Here is a 24,138-nt window from a genome sequence, read left to right on the forward strand (position 1 = left end):
TCCTGCATGAAATTTGCATGGACGTATACAAATCAATTCATTACAGGTAATTCTGTATGAATGGCAACTCTGTTGGTAAATGAAAAAAATAAACACAGTCTAGATGACAGACAGGATGTTTTTGATAGGGTAACGTGGCGCTATCATGCCATATGCGAGTACTGTCCAAACTAAAGGAATATTCGAAATGACCGTTAAAAAGTTTAAAGAATCTAATTTAAGTGTCCTGTCTGTTAGTCTGTGATGACACTTTTAATGATCGTGTACACTCTCATTGAACATAACTCAAAATTGAGTGCCACACCACTCAAATTCATTAAAAAGTGCACGTACTCTGAACTTGAGTTACACATATCTACTCATTTTTGAGTAAGGGACGAAGCTGTCAATATTTGAGTATATTTTACTCAAAATAAGAAATTAATCCTTTTTTCAAAATTTGACACAAAATAAATAAATTCTTTTTCGTTAATGTTTATATAAAAGGATTCCCTAATTAAAATCATTCTTCTTTCTTTCAAATAGGAAGTTCAAAAAAGTGATTGAAAGCTGTTCAATTTAACCGCATTGGAATTAAAATCGAACGATTTTGATATCCTTATGTAGGATGTCTCACTTAGCATAATTGAAACCACAAAATTACTATTGAACACATCTATGATTGATGATCCATGGTTTCAAAAGCCGGATCTAGAAACGGTAATGAAAAACGGCGTATTCTTGCACTCTTAAATTCGATACGAATCTTCCGATAAAGTAAATGCACAGAACTGCTAGAAATATTTTTTTCACTCAAATGTTTGAAAACTCAACGCTTTCTCTAATGTATGAATAAATGCGAGAGAATGGCCTTAGTAAATTTTACTCTAATCCATACTCAAATTTTGACATATTCTTCCAGTTTATGAATTTGAGTGAACGCAACTCAAACCATGAGTTATGTTCAAAGAGCGTGTAAGCAGACCTTGTCAGCTTGGAGCGATCTCAATCTTCAGTTCAGCAACGCCATCGCACGGCGTCTCATTGAACATATAATGTCAATTGTATGGGTGCGCAGTGCTGCTATTTTGGCGCGTACGAATTTGGCATTTCTCTCCCCTACTTCTATGTACGTGATTCGATGCGGACTCGCCTGAGGGCGCCATGGTCGCAAAAAAGGAGGTTGCCAAAGATTTGTTCGGGAAATGTGAGAGCTGGATATCTTGTTAATATGATGTCTTTGGTGTAAGGGTCGCTAACCGCCCATCTGACACCGGTATGTGAGCACCAGCCATTTGAAAGTATACCGATTACGTTGAGCCCCTCGCGTTTCGAGCCCCAAACACTGCGATGTTTTGATACTCATCGCGACTCTCAAATTGTGAAAATTATCTCCACTTGATGTCCCAAAACACTGTCTGCTGTATTTTAGGTAAACCGACAGGTTATTGTGAGACGACCCAAAATTCACTAATTTTCGTGCATTAAACAAGGTAAACGCGTAAAACAAATGTATTACTGTTTTTTTGTTTACGTTACAATCAGCTGATTTTGAAGTTCCGATTTTGATCTCATCAAGATGGCGTCGTGACAGGAGGCCGTCGCTAACGGACTATTTAATGAGTGTATATTTTTCTCAGTGTACGACGAATAAATTGGTCCTGGCATCCCGGTCCAAAAATCAATTTGACATTTGAGTACCTTACGTCAGATTTCTACTATTCTTCTATCCATGAAATTTGGAGTAGTGCACTTCATGAAAAATTAGCCATTAAACTAAGTTCTCTGGTGCTTATATTGTGGTATTCAATAAAATTGAATTCGGTACTAAAGCATCTCAACATTAACAATGACCAGGTAAATGAGGTGACAATTGAACAGTATTTTAACAAGTTGATGGTTCTTACGTTCTTTCTAACCTCAAATTGAAAGCTTTTCTTTTGTTTGCTCGGTGTTCGATGCATGCGATATTTAATTCAAAATCAATTTTTTCAGAGCAAACATCGAGTTGGGAGATGTGACCCATCATAATCTGAAACAGCTAAAAAAGATAAACACCGTTGTACTTCCGGTTCTCTACAATGACAAATTTTATTTGGATGTGCTGGAATCGGGAGAGCTAGCTAAACTTGCCTATTATAACGATGTAGTGGTCGGAGCAGTCTGTTCCCGAATCGACACTACAGAAAACATGCGACGGTTGTACATCATGACACTGGGTTGCCTGTATCCTTACCGGAGACTCGGGATCGGAACGGTGATGGTTAAGCACATACTGAACTATGTGGAGAAAGACGGAAATTTCGATAGCATATTTTTGCATGTGAAAGTGGACAACGAGGGAGCGATTGAGTTCTATAAAAAGTTTGGATTCGAAATTGTGGAAACGAAGCAACACTATTACAAACGAATTGAACCGGCCGATGCTCATGTGCTGCAGAAAACTCTGTTCAAGCGATCTGGAAACCAACAGCAGGTGCAGCATCACCACAACGGAATAGCAGGGAATAACAACAACAACAATATCCAAGTAAATCAAAGTAGCCAGAGTATCCAAAATTCAACATCGCAACAGCAGGCACCGGAAAAGAATCGATAAGCAACTGGTTGCAGATATTAGATGCTAGTAAGCTGGTTTGGTTTTGTTAATTTATTACCGTTCGATTCCGTGCTTTGTCGTCGATAACATCAATAGCAGCAACCGTGCACCATCGTTACGAACGAACGAAGCATTCTCTCGTCGAAACCTCGCTCTAGATGGGGAATAGTTACATTGTGTTTAAATCGTGTATGTACTGGCGAGAAACAGGCGCGGCGTTCTCCAAAAAACAAAACAATATGTCAGTGTTTAATAGAAATCGAATAAAGGTAAGCGTAGCAGTGATATTTTGTTTTGGGGTTTTCAAATAGAATAATATCACAACCGGCTGTCCGACGTTAGTAAAATTGCTTCGTCTGAACCTGTTACAAGTAAATTTTTTTTTCAAATTTTCAGCTCAGCTATCGATTCTTTAGCATATACCATAAATACGATTTCAACGTATTCGAGGGATTGTGTTTATTTAAAACTAGAAAAAAATCCCATTTCTACTTTTATTACTTTTTATATTACACAATGATTTAACATTTGAAGAATAACTTATTTCATGCTTTTTACCAATGGTTTTTTTCAAATCTGAAATGTTTCTTTATTTTATAGTTGCACTCCTTTCCCCGTGATCTGTGTTAGTTGCCACCGTATGAAAGTTATGAGCTTGTAAATATAGTTCATGCATTCCCTCGGGTGAAACGTTAAGTATTTTGTAAAAGAAAATTTTCTTATTTGTTTAACTTGTTATTCAACAACGAAACAACGTGTATAAATCTTGGAACATTAATCAGGTTTTTTTATGTCTTTGGTTTCCAAACACATGCATAAGGATTGAACGCAATGTAATTCCTATGATATAAATAACAGCCAATTTTACACATAGTTTTAATATCAAACTTGAGCACATGGCAAGACTGACCTCAGTTATATTGTATTAGTAGTAAATAGCACAACTCAGTAGTTCAGTGGTTCGGTTCTAGTGTTTCTGATTGCTGTCAAATATTTGTTTAGGTACATTTGATTTAGTTTCGTTGTTTCATCAATATTTTCATTTGTTGGACTCATAGCCTAGTCAATACGGTTGAAAAAGCTTAGAAAGGTTGTACAGTTAGTTGCTGGATTTCGTTTCGCGACTGAGCAAAAATCATGTCAGCATAGCAGAGACACAATAATGGAAATATTGAGAACAACGTTGATCTTCGGAACAAAAAATGTTTAACTTGAATCGTGATCCAATTGTTTGTTTGTATGTTGCCTTGATTTTATTGTTATTGCTTTGTTGTAAGAAAAAGCTGCGCTATGTATATTTGCATTTTAGTATACTCAATCTGTGATAACAACTGCCTAGGTTTTATTTGGTTTGGAATCAGTTTCGGACCCTAGACAAAGGCCAACGATATTTTCTCGAGGAAATTAAATTTCCAATCTGTTTTTTTTTCAAATCTGTTTTATAAACGTTGCGAAAATATGTATTTTTTAAATACGGTATATCTAATTTACTCGTAGCTATGTTCTGCACGCCACTCATGATGACATAGAACATTATTTTCTGCTTGTGATGGATAAGGCAAGTGGTGTAAGGTTCTGTGCCATCATGGGTACGGTTGACACACTAATGAAAAAGCGATTACTTAACGTCATGTTAGTAGTACTGTTACTTTTCCCCTTGAGGGCGCAGTAGCGGCCAAAAAAAGAGCATAGCCTCTGTTAATAATTTTGTTTTTGCACAATAGCATATATAATGAGAATAATTATGTCCGAGCGGCCTGCCGACTAGACCCTGGCAACGTGTTCACTACCTTTGCGAAACAATACTTTTGATCCGTCGAGGCAGTGCCCGAACCGCTAACAGCAGTCAGCTGGGGCTTTCTCATCAATTGGAAGATCGGCCTGATCCAACAGTTCTGCTATGCGACGAATGCACGCTTTTGAACCCTCGTGAGCTTCCTTGGAGATCTGAAAATAAACGGTAAAATTTATGTAGATTATTCTGGATCTAGAAGCTACTGTCTACTCTGAGGACTACCATAATATTCGGACTTACGAATTCCATTGTGAGGTAGAGATTTTCATAAACTGTCTTTTGGTTTTCTTTATATACGTGGAATTGTTTATTTGTTAAAAAAATTCATGTGATATTTGATAGTCTTAATGAATAGCACTTAGTACAAACGATCGTGGGTGTGAACGTGCACCGGTTCACCAAATTCAACGAGATGGTCAACTTTGGAAAATGCACGAATGCATGCTGTTATTGGTTCATGCAGTCTAAATGTAGCACGATGAAAACTTGTGTTGAAGTAGATTCGTTGAGGGGAGAAATCGTTGAGAAGCACGGAAGTAAAATTTTTGTGGAATCAATGTCGCCATTGATTACTTTAGCCACATGTAACGTTTGCTGCATATTTCTTCGTCGTTCTAATGATTCCAGTAAGTTATATTTGAAAGTTCCTGAAGACGAGCACAATCTTCAATAGATCGGACTGCCAGATACAGTTTCAAGTCATCAGCTTAAACTAGTCTGCATTCAACGCCTAGTGGCAAAGAAGCGTCTTTAAAGAACAGCACAAACAGTAATGGACCTAGGTTACTGCCCTGAGGATTTATTCGTAAAAGGAGAAGAAATACACGAGCCTAACTGCAAACTTAGAACTCTGTGGCATGAATAATAGCTCAGCCATTTAATAAACATTCTCGAAGCGCCTAGTCGGGACAACTTCGTTATAGGTATTTGATGATCTATTCGATCAAACACTGCTTTCAGATCGGCATAAATTTGCTTTAGTTTGAGATTTTTCTTTCATCCTAGTGATACAGGTTGATGTAAAATCCAACAGATTCGTGTTGACCGATCGCCCAGGCATAAAACCATACTGATCAGTAGATATGTACGTTTGAGTTTGGAATAGTACGACAATGATTCATTTGCAGTATATATTGGTTTATACTGAAAATACAGGGTGGCAAATAGATGATTGAAGTATTTTCCCGGTATCTCGATATATAAATAAGAAAATAGTCCTTAAGGAACAACTCTTCTTTCAAAGAATCGATTTCAGCCAAGGTGTTACCATATACGATATTCTTTCAGAGTCGATTTTTAGCGACAAAAAACAAAATTCTTCCAAAATTCCTAAAATGAATTATTGACAATGTTATGTCAGACAAAAAGATTTAAACTCATCCAATAAAATCTAATTTTAAATCCTTAGATGCACATATACCTAAAATTTAACAAAACCTTTCGGTTGCCACACCTAGCTCATTTTTTTGTAAGGTGCCTATTACGCAGACCCTGTCAGCTTGGAGCAAAGTAAATCTTCAGTTCAGCAACGCCATCGCACGGTGTCACATTCAACATATCATGTCAATTGTATGGGTGCGCAGTGCTACTATTTTGGCGCGCACGAATTTGACATTTCTCTCCCCTACTTCTGTGCACGAGATTCGATGCGGACTCGCTTGAGGGCGCCATGCTCGCAAAAAATGTTGTTGCCAATGATTTGTTCGGAAAATGTGAGAGCTGGATATCTTGTTAATATGATGTCTTTGCTGTTACTTAATAAATAATAGGTACGTCCGTCATGTCATCCCATTTTCAATGCAATGATGAGCAAATAAAGCAAATAAGATTTTCAAAAACTTGATAGGGTTCTAAATGCCAACCATCTTTCATGGAATAACCAGCAAAATGATCAGAAAGTACGAGTTCTTCATAATGAACTGTTCACTGGTTTTTGTCAGTTCTATTTCCAAATAGCCCAACAAGTTTATCTTCTATGAAAAATGTTTCTATAATTGATCTGGTTCTAGCAGATCAGTTTAACATTTCTGGTGAACTGATTACTCAAACAGACTGTGATTCAGATCATTCAAGATTTCAAAAAAAGCAATGATTAATTCAGTTAGTTCTAGCACATGGCCTGGAAAGTCCCGAGTCTAACAGAGAAAAAAATTCAAAATTAACTCTATTTACCAACGTGATCTTCATCAAGAGCAACACAATCATTCCAGCACCGCTCTAATAAAGGGTGATTTTTTAAGAGCTTGAGAACTTTTTTAAACAATAAAACGCATAAAATTTGCAAAATCTCATCGGTTCTTTATTTTAAACGTTAGATTGGTACATGACATTTACTTTTTGAAGATAATTTCATTTAAATGTTGACCGCGGCTGCGTCTTAGGTGGTCCATTCGGAAAATCCGCTTTTTTATCGACAAATTTTGTTCAGCGATGAGGCTCATTTCTGGTTGAATGGCTACGTAAATAAGCAAAATTGCCGCATTTGGAGTGAAGAGCAACCAGAAGCCGTTCAAGAATTGCCCATGCATCCCGAAAAATGCACTGTTTGGTGTGGTTTGTACGCTGGTGGAATCATTGGACCGTATTTTTTCAAAGATGCTGTTGGACGCAACGTTACAGTGAATGGCGGTCGCTATCGTTCGATGCTAACAAACTTTTTGTTGCCAAAAATGGAAGAACTGAACTTGGTTGACATGTGGTTTCAACAAGATGGCGCTACATGCCACACAGCTCGCGATTCTATGGCCATTTTGAGGGAAAACTTCGGAGAACAATTCATCTCAAGAAATGGACCGGTAAGTTGGCCACCAAGATCATGCGATTTGACGCCTTTAGACTATTTTTTGTGGGGCTACGTCAAGTCTAAAGTCTACAGAAATAAGCCAGTAACTATTCCAGCTTTGGAAGACAACATTTCCGAAGAAATTCGGGCTATTCCGGCCGAAATGCTCGAAAAAGTTGCCCAAAATTGGACTTTCCGAATGGACCACCTAAGACGCAGCCGCGGTCAACATTTAAATGAAATTATCTTCAAAAAGTAAATGTCATGTACCAATCTAACGTTTAAAATAAAGAACCGATGAGATTTTGCAAATTTTATGCGTTTTATTGTTTAAAAAAGTTCTCAAGCTCTTAAAAAATCACCCTTTATTTTAATAACACTTTTGTAGAACGATTTTTCTTCTGGTTCAAAATAGGCCTCGGTTTCAGCGATAACCTCTTCATTCGTGCGAAGTTTCTTACCGGCGAGCATGTTTTTTTTCTGGTCTGCAAACAGCAAGTAGTCGCTGGAAGCCAAATCTGGCGAACACGGTGGATGTGGGAGCACACAGTTGTTGGTAAACAAACTACCGCCATTGTTGTTGTGCAGACAGCGCAATTATTTTTGTCTTTTTCGAGTGTTTTTGATCGTTCTGTTTTCGCTTTTTGCTCATATTCGATACACGGACTTGCCGTTTTTGATCTAGTTTTGGAGTGCAGTGCTTAGAAAGTGTTATTGAGCAGTCTCACCGCCGTTAGAAATTCAGTTATCGAGTAGTATTATTGATCATAGATAACGCATCAATAAGATATCTCGTTTTCCGCGTTATATTTACCGTTCGTAGCGCCAACTGTGTTTCAATGTCGGCTGGCTCAAATTCGAGTGCTATGGCTGATGCATGCGATCGTTGTGCGAAAACCGTTAAACCTGACGAGGATTTTATCTCTTGCTCAGGGTTTTGCCATCATGTTGTCCATATGAAATGTGGCAAATTAAATAAGCCTTTCTTGAAGGTACTAGCCGATAGTCCTAATTTGCTTTGGATGTACGATGAATGCTGTAAATTAATGAAGCTAGTTTGTTTTCGGGAGACGATCTCATCACTAGGATGCGCAATTGCAGCTGTCTCCGAAAAAATGGAATCGGTCTGTGCTGAGCTGAAAGCCGAAATCACGAAAAAACAGTCAGCAAATATCGCGCCTTACTCGCAAAGTTTCCGTTTCGACTCCGAGGCGTAATAGTGATAGCGATGTAAAAATCAACGACGCTTCTCGTCCTGCTGCAAAGCGTCGTCGCGAAGAAGGATCGGAATCAACTTATTCACTTATTTGCGGGCGGAAACCAGTTGAAAATTGCAGCATTTCTACGGTTCCAACGTCTTCCTCTCTGGTATGGATTTATTTGTCCCAGCGTCACCAAGCAAATGGTCGAACAACTAACAAGTGACGGTCTTCAGTGCAACGAAGAGGTTAAGGTTGTCCCACTGGCGAAAAAAGGAATTGACGTCAATAGTATGAATTTCATTTCCTTCAAAGTCGGGGTACTACCCTAATATCGCGACGCTGCACTCGATCCCGATACGTGGCCTCAAGGTGTCCTTTTCCGCGAGTTTGAGGACAATCGCAACAAAAACATTTGGTACCCACCGATCGATGTTTCACCACCAACACCTGATGAGCCTACCATTCCAGAATCGTCTCCCGGTACTTCATCGCAGGCTTTATTAAATACACCCGACTTATGATCATGTGATGATGTGAGAAAGCTGGGACGCGCTGAAGTTGGTGCTATGGAAGCTCTCGTATCCCCCATCACAGTCGAGCCACTGCCGCCAGCGTTCTCCAGCCGTCCCGGTCCTGTGTGTGGGTGTGCTACGAGAGTCTTCCAAACGCCTTCTCAAGGCAAGTATTGTTTTGTATCGTCGCCTTCTAGTGTTCACCCGCTTCGCACTTCCAGAAGTCAGCATCCTGAATTCATTCAACAGCCGTCTTGCTCTAGCGCTGAGCACAACGCATCGATTTATGCCACACCGGGACACACCAAAATTCGCATTCTGGAAGCTCCTGATACGTCCCCCACAGTAGAGCTTCCGCAGTCTGCTTTCATAAGTCGTCCCGATCCTGTGCAAACAGCAACAAACGGCAATCATACATCCAATTTGCACATCTACTACCAAAATGTAGGCGGCATAAGCACTTGTATTGGCGATTATCGGCTAGCATGTGCGGACGATTGTTACGACATCATCGCTCTCTCTGAAACGTGGTTCAACGGAAATACGTTATCCGTTCTAGGGTACGGATCTAATTACGAAGTCTTCCGTACTGGTCGTAGCATTCGTAACAGTCCCAAGAGCATAGGAGGTGGAGTACTTATTGCGGTACATCGTCGTCTGAAGGCTCAGCTGGTTGAAAACACACCAGGATTTTGTGTCGAGCAGGTATGGGTGCGCATTAAACTATTTGATTTCTCACTTTTCGTTTGTGCGATTTATCTTCCTCCGGACCGTTGTCGTGACTTACAGCTTATTAATGCACACATTGAGTCGTTGAACGAAATTTCGTCTGCTCAAGCGCTGCCCATTGACGAAATCATGATTGTCGGTGATTTCAACTTTCCCGGCTTACATTGGTGTGCCACTTCCGATGGATTTTCGTTTGCTGACCCCGTGTTATCAACATTCCATATTGGGATTACCACTCTGCTCGACGGGTACAATCTTAATTTGTTACGACAGTTGAATAATGTCGTCATTGAGAACGGCCGAATGCTCTACCTCTGCTTTTCCAGCAAATCTGACGTCGCACCCAGGATCAGTGCTGCAACATTTCCTCTTGTCAAATCTGTTCGACTTCATCCTCCGCTGCATATTATTTTCGAGACTAAACGTTTGTCCAGCAACCGTTACACACCTGCCATCATTAGCTATAATTTTAAAAGAGCCGACTATACTAGTATGACTGACTTCCTATCGAACATCGACTGGGATGAAATTCTTGACAACGATGATGTAAACGCCGCTGTTCAGACCTTTTGTAATGTTTTGATGTATGCGATTGATTACTTCGTACCAAAACGGTCCAGACGAAATTCTCGGCATCCGCCGTGGCAAACTGTTGAATTAAGACATTTGAAAACTTCCAAAAGAGCTGCTCTGAAACAATACTCCAAACATGGTGGATATGTTCTGCGAAATCGTTATGTGAAGATAAATCAGATATACAAAAAAAAAACGCGAAGCGTTGCCATGCACGTTATTTATATAATATACAACGTACAATGAAATCTAACCCGAGAGCTTTCTGGAAGCATGTTAATGAGCAAAGGAAAAAATTTGGTTTGCCATCACAAATGCAATTCGGAGATCGTATTGGTTCGTCTACTCAAGAAATTTGCCAGCTGTTCTCGGAAAGGTTCGCAAGTGTTTTCTCTTGCGATTTTCTATCTCCGCAGGAAATAGCACGCGCCGCGAATAATGTTCCTGTATCCAATTATACTTTGCACTCGATCAATATAGACGAGGAATCGATACAAACGGCAATCGTTGGTATGAAGGCTTCCACCTCTGCAGGCCCAGACGCCATACCAGCAGTCATCTTAAAGAAATGTTTAACCGGGTTAATTGCCCCCCTTTGCCGTTTATTTAATATGTCACTAGCTACGGGAGTATTTCCCAACTTATGGAAAGCTTCATTCATGTTTCCGGTCTACAAGAAAGGAGACAAAAGAGATATAAACAACTACCGTGGTATAACTTGTATAAGCGCTATCCCCGAGCTGTTCGAAAAAGTAATACTGACTCCAATTTTCAATCATTGCAAGCTGTATATCGATGATTCCCAACATGGGTTTATGCCTAAGCGTTCCACAACCACCAATCTATTATCCTTTACATCTTACGTAAGCAACGCCATGTCAAATGGTTTTCAGACGGACGTAATCTATGCCGATCTTTCGCTCGCCTTCGATAAAATTAACCATGACATCACAATAGCAAAACTGGATCGACTTGGTTTTGGTACAAACGTCCTTCTATGGATACAATCATATCTCAGGAATCGTCATCTTGTGGTTAAAATTGATGATTGTGCTTCGGAAGAATTTGTTGCAACATCTGGAATTCCGCAGGGGAGCCATCTCGGCCCTTTGATCTTCTTGCTTTACTTTAACGACGTTAATTTTTCTCTGGAAGGACCGCGCATACCTTTTGCAGATGACCTCAAGATCTACCGTGTTATTCGCACCTTAGAGGATGCGACGTTTCTTCAGCGACAATTGGCAATCTTTTCGGATTGGTGCAAATTGAATCACATGACCGTTAATCCAGAAAAATGCTCGATCATAACGTTTACGAGAAAAAAGTGCCTTTGAAATTCGAATACTTTATTGAGCGATTCATGATTGGTAGATCGACGTGCATCAAGGACCTCGGCGTTTTTCTTGACGAGCAGTTAACATTCAGGCAACACACCAACTACATTGTGGCTAAAGCTTCTCGCTGCCTTGGATTCGTGATGAGAATGGTTAAGCATTTTACGGATGTTTACTGCTTGAAATCCCTATACTGTTCACTCGTTCGCTCTACTCTGGAATATTGTTCAGTTGTTTGGAACCCTCACTACCTCAATGGCGTTAATAGAATCGAGTCGATTCAACGTAAATTCGTTCGATTCGCTCTTCGCCGTTTACCTTGGACCAATCATCAACTACCGAGCTATGAAAGTCATGGATTGCTAATCGGTCTAGACACACTGCAAGTAAGACGGGAGCTATCGCGTGCTTTAATGATAGCAGACGTTTTGAATGATAGAATCGACTGCCCCACTTTGCTCCGTGAAATCAACATCAATGTTCGTCCTCGAGCTCTCCGCAACAACGCTTTTCTTCGACTTCCTTTACGCCGCACTAACTACGGGATAAACGGTGCGATTATCGGCTTACAACGGCCATTTAATCGATTGTCATCTGAGTTCGACTTCAATCTTTCACGGCATAAAACTAGGACCAAATTCTTACATAGTATTAGAATTAATCATCGTGTCTGTTGATTTTACAATAAATAAATAAATAAATAAATTTCGAAGTTCTATTCGTGTAGTTTTGCCATTGTTTTGATCGACTTGTGACACGGTGCGTTGTCTTCATGAAACAATTTTTTTTCATTTGCCATATGCGGTCGTTTCTTTGCAATTTCAGCCTTCAAACGCTCTAATAACGCTATATAATATCCACTGTTAATGGTATTTCCTTTCTCAAGATAGTCGATAAATATTACACCACGTACATCCCAAAATACCGAGGCCATATCGTTTCCAGGCGATTGTTGTGCTTTCGTGCTCTTTGGACGAGATTCACCAGTTGCTGTCCACTCAGATGACGATCGTTTTGATTCCGGAGTGAAGTGATGAATCCATGTTTCATCCATTGTCACATATCGTAGTTCTTTTGATATCTTTACGATGTCAGCTAACTCACGCAACTTCATTTTTCGATCATTCAAAACGATTTTGTGGATTTTTTTAATGTTTTCTGGTGTTACCGTCTCATTTCGTCGTCCACTGCGTTCTGCATCATCGCTGTCTCTATGACCACGTTTGAAATCAGCAAACCAACGTTTTATTGTTGTTTCTGATGGAGCGGAGCACTTTTCAAGCCATTGCTGGACTTCTCACTCAACCGCAAAATTTAGAATTGCCTCCTACTTTTCACTTGTTGAATAAAAAATCATTTTGCTGCAATTCGACAATACCCACCCGCTTTTTTTTATTCATAAAGCGTTTCTCCTTTATTCCAAACAATGATTCTCACCTTCGTCTTGCTTTTTGTACTTGATTTCTAAACCACTTCTGCTTTATTCCAAATGATTCCGCTCTTTATTGTTCATAATTGATACGCTTTTGTTGACATTCGTTTTCATCAAATCATATGATATGAAAAACAGACCTGAATATTATTTTTTGCCTTTCTCATATATTTTAATTAAATGAATGTACCATTTACATACAACTTACACATTACAAGTTTTGAAGAAAGTCGACAGTTGGAAATAAGATATAAAGAAATAGAAAAGTTGACTCAGCAAAAATCACTTGGAGGCTACTAACTTTTATGAAGATCTCGAACTTCAAAAATCTTTTCATAGAATCTTCACGAGTGTAGAAACGTTTCGGTATACCTAACAAATTTATACAAAACAATTTACAGCTGAACCCGAAACTTACCGTAGCGAAATTAAGGAAGCCATGCGGAAGCCCCGGCAGGATATCCAGCGTAACCGGATTGTTGAGTTTCTTCAGTCTTTTCGCAAACGTCACACAATCGTCCAAACATGGATCCAACACTACTGTCTGTAATCAGATAACGTTGAAGATTTTTACTCGTAAAAAACACGTGAACCGATTTTTCACACTTACAAGTATCTTCGTTGGTGGGAATTGACGTAGTACCTCATCCGTTGCCCAGTAAGGCGACAGATGAGGATCTTTGGGCACATCGAATATGAACTCATCCGACGGGCTACGTGCAATCAAGGCGTCCAAGTTACTCTGAAAATCGGACTGCGAGCTACTGCTGGCGATCGGATTCGAAGTGGTGATGGCATTGAACGTGGACGACACGCGGTTCACAAGATTACTGGCCACATTTGAAACTCTATGAAGGAGAAGAAATCAGGATGAAATGTTTTTTTTTCTGTAGCGAAAGTATTTTAGCGCCGGTCGCCATTCTTACTTTTCTTGCAGATTTTGAACGCTGAGTGTTTCCTTGCCAATGTCCAACACGACGTTTTCTTCTGAAGCCGAACGTGAGATCGGTCGCAGTATTGGTTCCATTTCACCAGCAGCGTTCGTGGTTGTGTCCAACACATACCTGTTGAAAGAAGAAGAGCTATTTTTTGTTTTGACCATTTTCGACATAACAACTACGATTATAAGCGCCATGAAGCTGTTAGTTATTAATGTGGAACAAGGCAACCAAAATTTTAGACGTAAAAGCAAAGTCTTGGCATTACATTCCTTTTGTGGAATTTGGCCTTTCTGTTTCAACAGACTTCGCAGCCGATTCTTAGTGTACAGAATCATTGCATGGCTAGTACTATGGATTCTACTGACACTAAGAATCCTTCCAGGTCGGGGCTCGAACATACAACAACTGGCTTGTAAGACCAGCGTCCTATGCATTGAACCGCCAACCCGGAACAAAAAAAATTTTATACGTCGATATTTTATATTGAAAAATACAAACAATAGTCGAATTATTTCATTATTAATTGTACGAGCAATTTATTAGATCGAGCTTTATTTGCAACATAAAGGTTTTAGTTTTTGCGTGAAAATCTGGAAAACATCGAGCGAAAATGAAAAAAAAAAACGAGTTCTTCCGTTAAACTCAAATTTAGAGTCAGAGTTACTCATTATCATTGATGGTAAATACTCATTTTTTGACGTTTCCATGTATCATTTGAAAATGAGTAACTAGTACTCAAACTCTGAGTAACTTTTTCTAGGCGTATAATGACGTTTATTACTATTATGTACACGGAACCGCAAATCAACCTAATTTTAAGTACATTCCACCCAATTTGGGGGTTTCGTTCAATAACCTAATTTTAGGTAAAGTGGCTCTAGGTAGTTTTCGTAAGACACGTGCAAAAAAATACTCAAAGATGAGTTATATTTACTCTATAGTTGAGTCATATTGACTCAATTTCAAGTTAATACGGTTTACTTAATTTTAGCTTATTGAACGAAACTCTCGCTGTTGGGTGGTTTTGCTCTTTGTATTTTGACAACAATTGAAGGAGCGAATGAAAGGAAGAACTCAAAATTAAGTAAAAAGAAGTCAAATAATAGGTAGTTTTTTTTTCCGTGTACATTTCAGATTGGAGAAAAACATCGATGAATGTTTCGATTTTGGTTTCAAATCGTATTTAGAAATTATCGTATATTCTCATATAAATTTATGATTAGTCGATGAGTTGTTAGTTTATTGTCAAAAGGGATGCAAATTGTACCACTTTCTATCTATATCCACTGAATAAATCAACATAAAAAGAGTTTCGCCCTTTTTTGATTTGTTTACTTTTTTGCTTCCCGTGTGAATTATAAAGATACGTCCTTGCGCATTTTTCATGAAATTGGCTGGTTTTCGCGACTAAGACAAATCTGCGAGTAATTTAATCGTCTCATTTACTATTTCCAGTGGTAAAAGGCTCGTAAACCATCTGAAATAAAGAAAAAAAAAAGTTTCGCCCTTCCTTACTAGCAATTGAAGTATCGCCCCGTTTGTTCCCACATTATCAGATCCGAATGGATTCCGAATCAATTTGATTTTTGATGATTTTGCACGTTTTCGTGCTGATTTTCAGTTTATTTTTAAACGAAAACATTATATAACTGAATATACAAATTTAAATCTTCATGTTTTCCGGATATACAGAACTAGTAAATAACCAGTTCTTCTTAGAATCCCAACATAAACTATTGAAATTCGCTGGAAATTAACAAAACGGCCTACCTTAGTCAGCATCATCCATTCCTCTAGCTGGAGTTAGGGATGTCGTAATATTGATCGATTAATCGAGTAATCGATTAATAACCCAGATAATCGAATAATATTTAATCGAATAGCTTAAAACTAATATTCGATTATTGAGCTAATCGTATAATTAAAAAAATCCCATAGTAATAATTGAATGAATAATCGAGTAATCGATTAATAACCCAGATAATCGAATAAATTTCAATCGATTGGTTTCAAAATTATACTCGATTATTGAATAATCGATTAATTCGAAATTTCCGACATCCCTAGCTGGAGTGTACACTCAGAAAAATAGTATGGTAACTGTTACTATATAGAGGGCCAACTTGACCATGAGCGTATAGTGGTTTTCAGCCGACTATGAATTTAGATGATTTCAACAATAGTCAAGTTCATGTTTACTATGAATGGTATCAGCTCTAGAATAGTAATATTGAACAGTGTATTGTATGAATAACTAATACGATTGAGATGGTTAGCCTAACCATGACCGAATATTTTTTTTACATTGTAGTTTTTGCTATAACCAGAGTCATGGTATTTTTGACATTTCACTTCTAGTTATTTTGAAACTAAAAGCAGTGGTTGATTCAACAATGCTGAAGATCAGCAAAACATGAGCTAATGTTGAAAAGTTTTATGAATTTAAATTCTAAAATAAGAACAACAAAATAATTTCATTAAACTCTATTTTATTTTCGCATCAAATCAAATGATAATATACCTGGTGAAATATTGCTTAGCATTGCTTGATAGCATCAGTTGATCCAAGGCTCTGTCCGGTGGAGTTTTTTGTGAAGCAGGAATTGGCAGCAGGAAAGAAATTATTAGCCAAGTCCAGATGCAAACCTCGATGCCCACCTGCGATTTTCCGTCGGATTCGAGCGAATTGAATCCGGGAATCAAATGATAATCTTCCTTTTCATCAATCGCTTGATGTTGTTTCTACAGCGACCGATAATGAATAATAAACCGTATACGAGATGTTGATTTCACTGGAAAACATAACCGTTGCCGGAAAATTGTTGAAAAATTAAATTTCAACGACGGAAACTAGTAAGGCTACAAACTTTACCTACCTGTAAGACCTACCAAAGTACACAGTCACAATATAGAATATTTTGTTCAAATCCATCACTGATGTGTTACCCATGTTCGAAATTTTCTGCTAAATTGTAACTGTATGTGACAATAACAGTACACCCGTTCATTGACAATTTGTATAGTCAGCACAAATGTAATACTTAGTAGGTTGAAAAACACTATACGATAATGTGCTTCCTACATAAATTCTGTTGATATGGACTACATGAATAGTGTTTTCAAACTACATAATCGTCTTTTAAACCATGTATCTATTTATGGTAACATTATTATATTGTGAACATATTTACATGGTAGCGATAACTATTTAGCTCCTCATATATCAAGGCTCGAGAGCAATTTCACCTTACTAGAAATTGTGATTTTAACTATTTGTTCTTATATTTGAGATGACTACCATTGTCAGGATGACTATGCCAGAAAAGTCATTAATACAAATAGATTAGTCAAGTCGTAGTCTTGGTTGTCTAGTAATTTATACAATACAGATGGTGAATAGTCATATATCATGATTGTTTCTACTATTTAAGCATATAGTTGAAATGACGATGGAAAACAGGCTACGGTTACTATGGTATTTTGCTTAGTGTAGTGAAATGGCTTAAGTCGCTTAAATTTCACACTAACACATTCATAAAATGAGCGAATATTCAATGACATTTATGATGTCACTGTCAATCAGGTTGATCGAGCAGCCAACTCAGGCGAAAATTCTAGCACTGAACCGATCGAGCACTAAAAAATCATGCAGTCGAGTAAGAATTCATTGCTCATTCCGTCACTTCGATAATGTGGGTTGTCATGGAACGCGGAGGGCGAAACTTACGTATACAAATGGAATGATAGTTTCGCCCTTTATAGTTCTTTGTATTAAAAAGGTTGAGATTTTTGTAGAATCTGAATTTTTAGGCAAAATTATAGGATTTTGAAGCTTTAATTGGTAGGTGAGAGCAATTCGATTTGTTTACTTTTGTAAGATTCGCCCATCTTTAAAAAAACAGCTGATATATCGCTTATCGGGGATGCCAGCTTCACAGGTTAATCTGTGTTTCACAGATTTTCAACTTCCTGCATAGATTTAAAAAATGGCACAGATTTCTGAAAATGATCACAGATTTGCACAGATTCTGCAATCGATCACAGATTTTTTAAAATCGATAACAGTTTAGCAGAAAAAAGAACAGAGCGGTTGGAAATAGTGAAACCTTTTTTTTGTTCACCGAAATGATTCTGCTCAGCTATTATGGTACGGAAGACGTGCACAGATTTTGCACAGAAAGGTTTTTGGCTTGATCACAGATTTTTGAAAAATGACCTAGCATCACAATCGCTTACTCCTTTAACACCATCGTCTCCGTTAGGGAAAGCCAGCATAGCGATTTCGATTCTGCAGACAAAATAAGACATTGCTCGCTATTAATCAAAGCTAAATGAAATTACTTGGCTTTATCCACTTAAATCGATAGAAATTTTTTAATCAGTAGGTGAAATACTAGTGATTGGAAACAACTTGGCAAGGCCACTGACACCTCAAAACCTAACCACATTTCTGTAGATAAGTATTTTTTCTTATTTGCATCCCCTATATGGAAAAGAAAAAAATGATCTTCGAACAAACCTTTCGATAAAATCGGACACATTTTTGTTCGTGTTCTGTTCCGAGCTCATATCACTGGGTAAGTCCATATCGAGATCATCTATCACCGTAACGTTGCTCCTTTCGGTTCCGAGATTGACTTGCTGCAGTGTGATCGGTTGAGAATCTTCCTCCAGCGAAGTAATCGTATTACTTTCGTCCGGACTCATCAAATCGATAGTGTTTCCGACGGTTTGACTTTTTAGTGCCAGTGTGTCGCTGATGGTGTCACTGACCGGGCTTAGGTGTTGATTGTTTACCTAATTGGTAGGAATTAAATAATAAATAACATTCTCTTTCACTAGACCGCAAAAATAAGCCCTAACCTGTACAGTACCAATACTGTTAAGCTGATCCCAGGCAGAGTTCTCCGGAGATTCTGAATTGTCCGATTTATTATCATCGCCAATCCTACCGGTTTTACCATCGGATTCAAGCACCTTCTGAACCATCACGTATGAAGATGTCGAATTGTTGGTAGAGTTTCCGGCATTAACAATAGCTTCCCGCTCCTTCAGCCGTCGTTGATTGTGCTCCAGCACTTCCTTGCTCGGACAGGCGTAGGCCTTTAAGCAACGCATCAAAAACCCAAATGGTAGCAGTGGATCCATCAAGCAAAGCATTCGGGCAGGGCTAGGAACGAAACTGATCAGAACTGGACAATACGCCAGGAATATCCCGTCCGGGAGTCGAACACCCATTTCGATACAGCGCATAACACAACCTAGATTCAAGTTGGCACCAGCGGAGTCGCCTGCAAGTATGATTTTCTCTCCAGTCGTGCCCAGTAGTTCGTAGTTTTTCAAAGCCCAGCAGTATGCGTAGAAAACTTCTTCGAGAGCTCGTGGGTAAGGTGCTTCCGGAGCGAGACTGTAATCAATCGAAAGAATCGGAATATTCAGCGCGACAGCCCATTCGCGCAGGTAGCTCTCGTGTGACTTCGAACTTTGTGCAACGAATCCTCCGCCATGACAGTGAAACAGCAGCCCCGAAGATGGTGGATGGATTGTACTACGAGGGTTAACTTTCTGTCCTATCATTCCCTTGCGTTTGACGGCGCTGATAAGGCGAACTTTAATGGGACCGGCTCCGCTATAGCTTTTCGGTATTGGAATGTCGATAATTTCATTCGATTTTTCCGCCTTCAGGGCGATCGGTTCTGGAGGGATGGTGACGGCTCGGCTTACTTTTACTTTGAACCCAACAAAGGACGGCAGCGAATGCATCAATTCGGATTCAGCCAGGAACCAAAATGCTTTGCAAAACTCCACATTTGAGTGCTGAGAAATGTTAACAATTCGACGCGCTCTTAGTTCCGGATCCAGCATATATTTTGTGCTGGTGTACATCAGGCTAGTGGCTTTCGATATTTTGCCCCCTTCAGAATAATAACCCTCCGAAAAGCCGGCCATTCCAATGGAAATGAATTTCAACAACGGTCTCATAGACTCACAAAATTGAAAACCAAGACAGCGCCCGTAAAAACAAAACTGATTGATGGCTTCCGCTCTACCAAGTAGTTCTTCAACCGAATGTGATATAGGAAAAAGCTCTCCAGATTTACTCCACTGACGAAGCGTGCGGCAGTGCTTAAGGCACGTGCAAAGACTAGCCATCAAATGGTTGTACGCTTCTACTTCCTTCACATAGACAGTCTTCCTGAACAGCATGCTACCTCTGTTTTCCATCACATACCTTGCGAGCTTCAAAGTAGTTTTAACACAGTTATTCATTACGTACAGAAAACTTCTAAAGCCATTGCCCGGGCAGGTCAGATCAAAGTCGTATTCCTGAACAAAACCTTTAATTTCCTTCACTAACGGCTTAGCAGTCTCAATATGATCAATCATTCCTACGAAGGCGCCATGGATTCGCAGTCCACTCTCTGTTTCATCATCTACAAAATATTTTATATTGTTCCTACACAATTCAATCAACGTATCAAACAGGAAAAGTTCATCCGAATTGCAGTTTAATTTCGTTTCCAAAGATTCCGTCTCACTCCCAGAGTCTATCTGAACAATGGCACCGTTGGCATCAGTTCCGGTTTCGTAATCTACTGGTTCTATTTCGGGTAGCATCGACATGATTGATTCTAACGTTTCACTAATTTTAAACCAACCAACCAACTTCACTTGCAGCTACAGACTGAGCAGCGATAAGAATGCCGAAGTGCTGCGTGCTTGAAATTTTATTACTGTTTGGGTTCTGTCTTATCAGTTTCTCTTGCGACGAACCGGTGTGCTTGTTGTGCACTGCAATACCGGATTACTGATTACGGTACATCTTCGTAGCATAACTCTTTCAATGGAAGCTGCTTATATGTTATGTTATCAAGCTGCCTGGTACTAAGAAATTCCAAGTGACGGTCGTTTGTGGGTCGACTGACTCACTCTATCAGATTTGTTTGTTATGTCATTGGCTCCATCAGATGAATTCCCACATACTTTTTTATTTCAGTTCTTGATTTATTGAAATATGCAATCGTTCCTCGAAAATTTCAATAGATAGGTAATGCAGTGAGTACTGTTACGTCCTAACAGCTCATGATTATGTTCTGGAATGTCACAGTTTCAGATTATCACTAGTTCAATTATTCAAGAATGAATTGCTTGCTGAGAAGATAATCTAAAATTAATTTTCACAGATTGAGACGAAGAAAAAACTAGCAGCTGGACGACAGAATATCCTGGAGCGATTTTTTTTACTATCGATATCCAAAAATAATAGGAATACACGTCAAAATAAAATTGTTTGACAAGTCGTGACAGTAGTTAAAGATACTATATTGAAAGATATGCGGATACGCAATCCAGAAAAGTACATGATAGAAATAAAATACTTACAATTAGAGTTTTTCGTACATTTTATGCACGAATAAAAATTGATACGACTAAATCGACGACACGACCTGCCACTCGTCTATCAAAACTGTCTCGTAAATTTAACTACCCCTCAGTAACTGGAAATGTCAAATCGGAAACGCTAGTGAATTTTTTTAAACTGGCAGCACAAGTTGATATATTTATTGATTTTGAATAACAGTCACCATAACCTTGGTTACTGCATATCGAAGGCAAGATGAATGTAAACAAAATAAATTTCAGATCGGTTATTATATTACGGAACATTTTAATGGATTAACCTGACTCGAGCGGAATGTAAAAATTGAGGAATATGATTTATGTCTTTTATAAAGCCAAGTTCAAAATTCAGGTCTTGACTTGAAACCGTTGTGTGAGAAGGAAGACATGGAAAAGACAGACAACGAGCTGAGCGAGGCTAGTGCTCTGCGGTGCCTGCATAACGTACGTGAAATGATTTCTTTGTGGAATTCCACTAGTAATCCTCGAATAGTGGCCAACAAGGTGAAATACTGTTTGCACTGCTGCGCAATCAAACGACACAAAACTATTTTGAAACCGGCATATTACACCGAATCCTACTGCCCAGAAAAGCTAGCAGTTGAAGTGTACGGATGAATCGCTGGAAGCAGATCATTGTCCTCGTTCGTTGGTTTCATCCATAGTTTCGATTAAACTCCGAAAATCGAGTTCATTTAAATGCATTTCTGCTTAATTTGGACAAAGTTTAACACCAATCGAAATATTCCACCGCTTTCAAAACATGTTTATTTGTTTTGGGGTTTCTTGGTAACTAGTCCATAGCAACCTAAGCAGTGTTGCTCGAGAGGATTATTTTTATCATTTACAAGCGGTCGCTAGATTTGTGGTAACTGGCGGTGAATCGTTAGCGAACAGTTTTAATGCTGATTTTTCTTCGGAGTGCCTGGTCGTGTCGTCGACTAAATCGTTCGGAAACATGTGGTACAAACGAATACAAATAATTTTTATTTGGTATAAAACCGGATGTGCTGCAATGGTAGATTTTTTATATAGGGGAAGGTCTTCGTAACTTTTGACAGAAAGCAGATAGCGTCATTCCGACAAATGTCATGTGTGTGTGTAATAGCAGCACGTTCTTTTTGTGTCGAATACCGAAGCAAACAGACGCTTGTACTTGTTGCTGCGTTCAAAACAAATTTTAATTGCGTGAAAATCAGCACAAAAGTTTTTCTGACTTTTTTATAGTATCATAAATTGAGGAGCATCAATCGGAAAATTGCTTCCAAAAAGTCAAACAACATTTAATCGACGACACGACCAGACATTCCGAAGAAAAATTGACACTAAAATTGTCTGCTAACGATTTACCGCCAGTTACCACAAATATAGTGACCACTTGATAATGATAAAAATAATCTTCTCAAGCAACACTGTTTAAGTTACTACGAACTTTTGTTACCAAGAATCCCAAAATAAATAAACAAACAATTTGAAGGAAGAGGTATTTTCAGAGAGCTATACAAAATTTTGGGTTCGATTGAAGCTGGATATAAACTAAAATATGTCTGCAAATTCAAATTTCGAGTGTGGACTTTGATGATCGGCAAAGTGTGCTGTTAAAAACGATTTCTTCGTTATGTCGAACGGCATTTTTGATATCGAAGAAAACAAAATCTATATATATAAAAATGCAGAGATCATTCTTTGTAATCGCATCACGTAAGAACGGATGGACGGATTGAGATGCTTTTTTTTTGTTTGATCAGTTCGTACATCAAAAAAATTAGGAAAACTTACCGGAAAAGTGGGAAAAACCAATAAAGTTATTTTGTATGGACAATGGAATTTTCCACTGAAAAAGTCGCCAATGATTGCTAGATGATCGATAGGTGTTTGGCGCATAACGAGTTGCATGAGTGTTTGGCCGTCGAAGAAAGGAATACTAGATCGTTGAAAGAATCTTTTGGCGCGCAGCGAGTAGTTTTGTGTGAATATGCATACTTGAATTATGTGATTATTCATTTCAAGCCACGTGCTTAATTGGGTATCAAAATTATTGCTTCCTAATGACGTTTTCGCTTCAGAAAGTTAAAACTGACCCAGGGTAGTTTCATCAAACACTTTTAACGAAGCTGAGTTGGTTTCGCATTTAGTATATGGGATCTGAGCAAACCTCACAGAAAGAAATAATGTAATTTACACGACATGTAAATCAATAGCAACATGGAATAGACATGGGTTGAATCGAAAGTTTGATTGAAAACCATCATCGTTGTTAAACTAAACTGGATTGCATTGAAATTTCAATGAATAGAACTGTATCTTTCAATTAACGCTTAGCTTTACGATTGAATTATATTGAAACGTACAGCATTGTAAAGTAAGTCTATGTTTAATTGCCTGCTCCAAATATGTGCATGAAAATAAAGGTAAATTCACAAAATATGTTTGAAAAAGATTCGATTTTCAGCTCAACAATGTTGAAACTAGGTTCGAAACTAGCTTCAAACAAACGGTTTGACAGCAGTTAGGGTGAAAACTGGGTTAAGTTAAGAAACAAACGAAAACGACATAAATGATTGGCGGAATGTATATGACTGTTCTAGAAATACCGATGTAGGCAGGAGAAAAAGTTCTGATATTGTTCACCAGTTAATGGATTCTGTGTAATGGAGTCAGATGAATAATATTGGTCATTGTGAGCGTGAGTTTAACAAATTAGAAAATTTTTGAATGAATCAACGAAAGGATCGTGCAGTAGAAGTGCTAAGGTCAAACTAAGAGACATTCCTTGCATTTTGCCATAGAATGAGTTAGATTACACTAAACGCACATAATAAGTGGCAATTACAACAATGTTCAAGATGATTACCATAA

The 24,138-nt window shown here is 38.5% G+C and overlaps 2 protein-coding genes across 3 annotated transcripts; one reads left to right on the forward strand and one right to left on the reverse strand.

Moving 5' to 3' along the window:
* Positions 1 to 1,693: 1,693 nt before the first annotated feature.
* On the forward strand, positions 1,694 to 2,863 carry LOC131427822 (probable N-acetyltransferase san). The gene is made up of 2 exons (XM_058591353.1): positions 1,694 to 1,836; positions 1,975 to 2,863. Exons 1-2 carry the CDS (start codon positions 1,829 to 1,831, stop codon positions 2,576 to 2,578), a joined length of 612 nt encoding a protein of 203 aa, XP_058447336.1. The 5' UTR covers positions 1,694 to 1,828; the 3' UTR covers positions 2,579 to 2,863.
* Positions 2,864 to 3,063: 200 nt separating this feature from the next.
* LOC131427821 (hormone-sensitive lipase) lies at positions 3,064 to 21,172 on the reverse strand. Of its 2 annotated transcripts, none has more exons than XM_058591351.1 (6): positions 18,742 to 21,172; positions 18,398 to 18,675; positions 13,864 to 14,019; positions 13,548 to 13,785; positions 13,356 to 13,481; positions 3,064 to 4,525 (listed from the first exon to the last, which is right to left on the reverse strand). In XM_058591351.1, the coding sequence occupies exons 1-6, from the start codon at positions 20,500 to 20,502 to the stop codon at positions 4,415 to 4,417; spliced, it is 2,670 nt and encodes an 889-aa protein (XP_058447334.1). In that variant the 5' UTR covers positions 20,503 to 21,172; the 3' UTR covers positions 3,064 to 4,414. The 2 variants fall into 2 exon arrangements, with proteins under 2 accessions (XP_058447334.1, XP_058447335.1); XM_058591352.1 differs by having other exon boundaries at positions 13,864 to 14,001; positions 18,742 to 21,171.
* Positions 21,173 to 24,138: the final 2,966 nt, after the last annotated feature.

This window comes from Malaya genurostris, chromosome 2 (assembly GCF_030247185.1).
Source record: "Malaya genurostris strain Urasoe2022 chromosome 2, Malgen_1.1, whole genome shotgun sequence".
NCBI classification, from domain to species: Eukaryota; Metazoa; Arthropoda; class Insecta; order Diptera; family Culicidae; genus Malaya; species Malaya genurostris.

Bases quoted from the DNA above. Each gene is read 5' to 3' on its own strand.
- LOC131427821 (XM_058591351.1), bottom strand. From the start codon at position 20,502: ATGTCGATGCTACCCGAAATAGAACCAGTAGATTACGAAACCGGAACT. The intron at 14,020-18,397 runs GTTTGTTCGAAG...AACAAAAAATAG, and splicing joins GTGTCCGATTTTATCGAAAG to CTCTTCTTCTTTCAACAGGT. The intron at 4,526-13,355 runs GTAAGTTTCGGG...GTTTATTTTCAG, and splicing joins GCTTCCTTAATTTCGCTACG to ATCTCCAAGGAAGCTCACGA.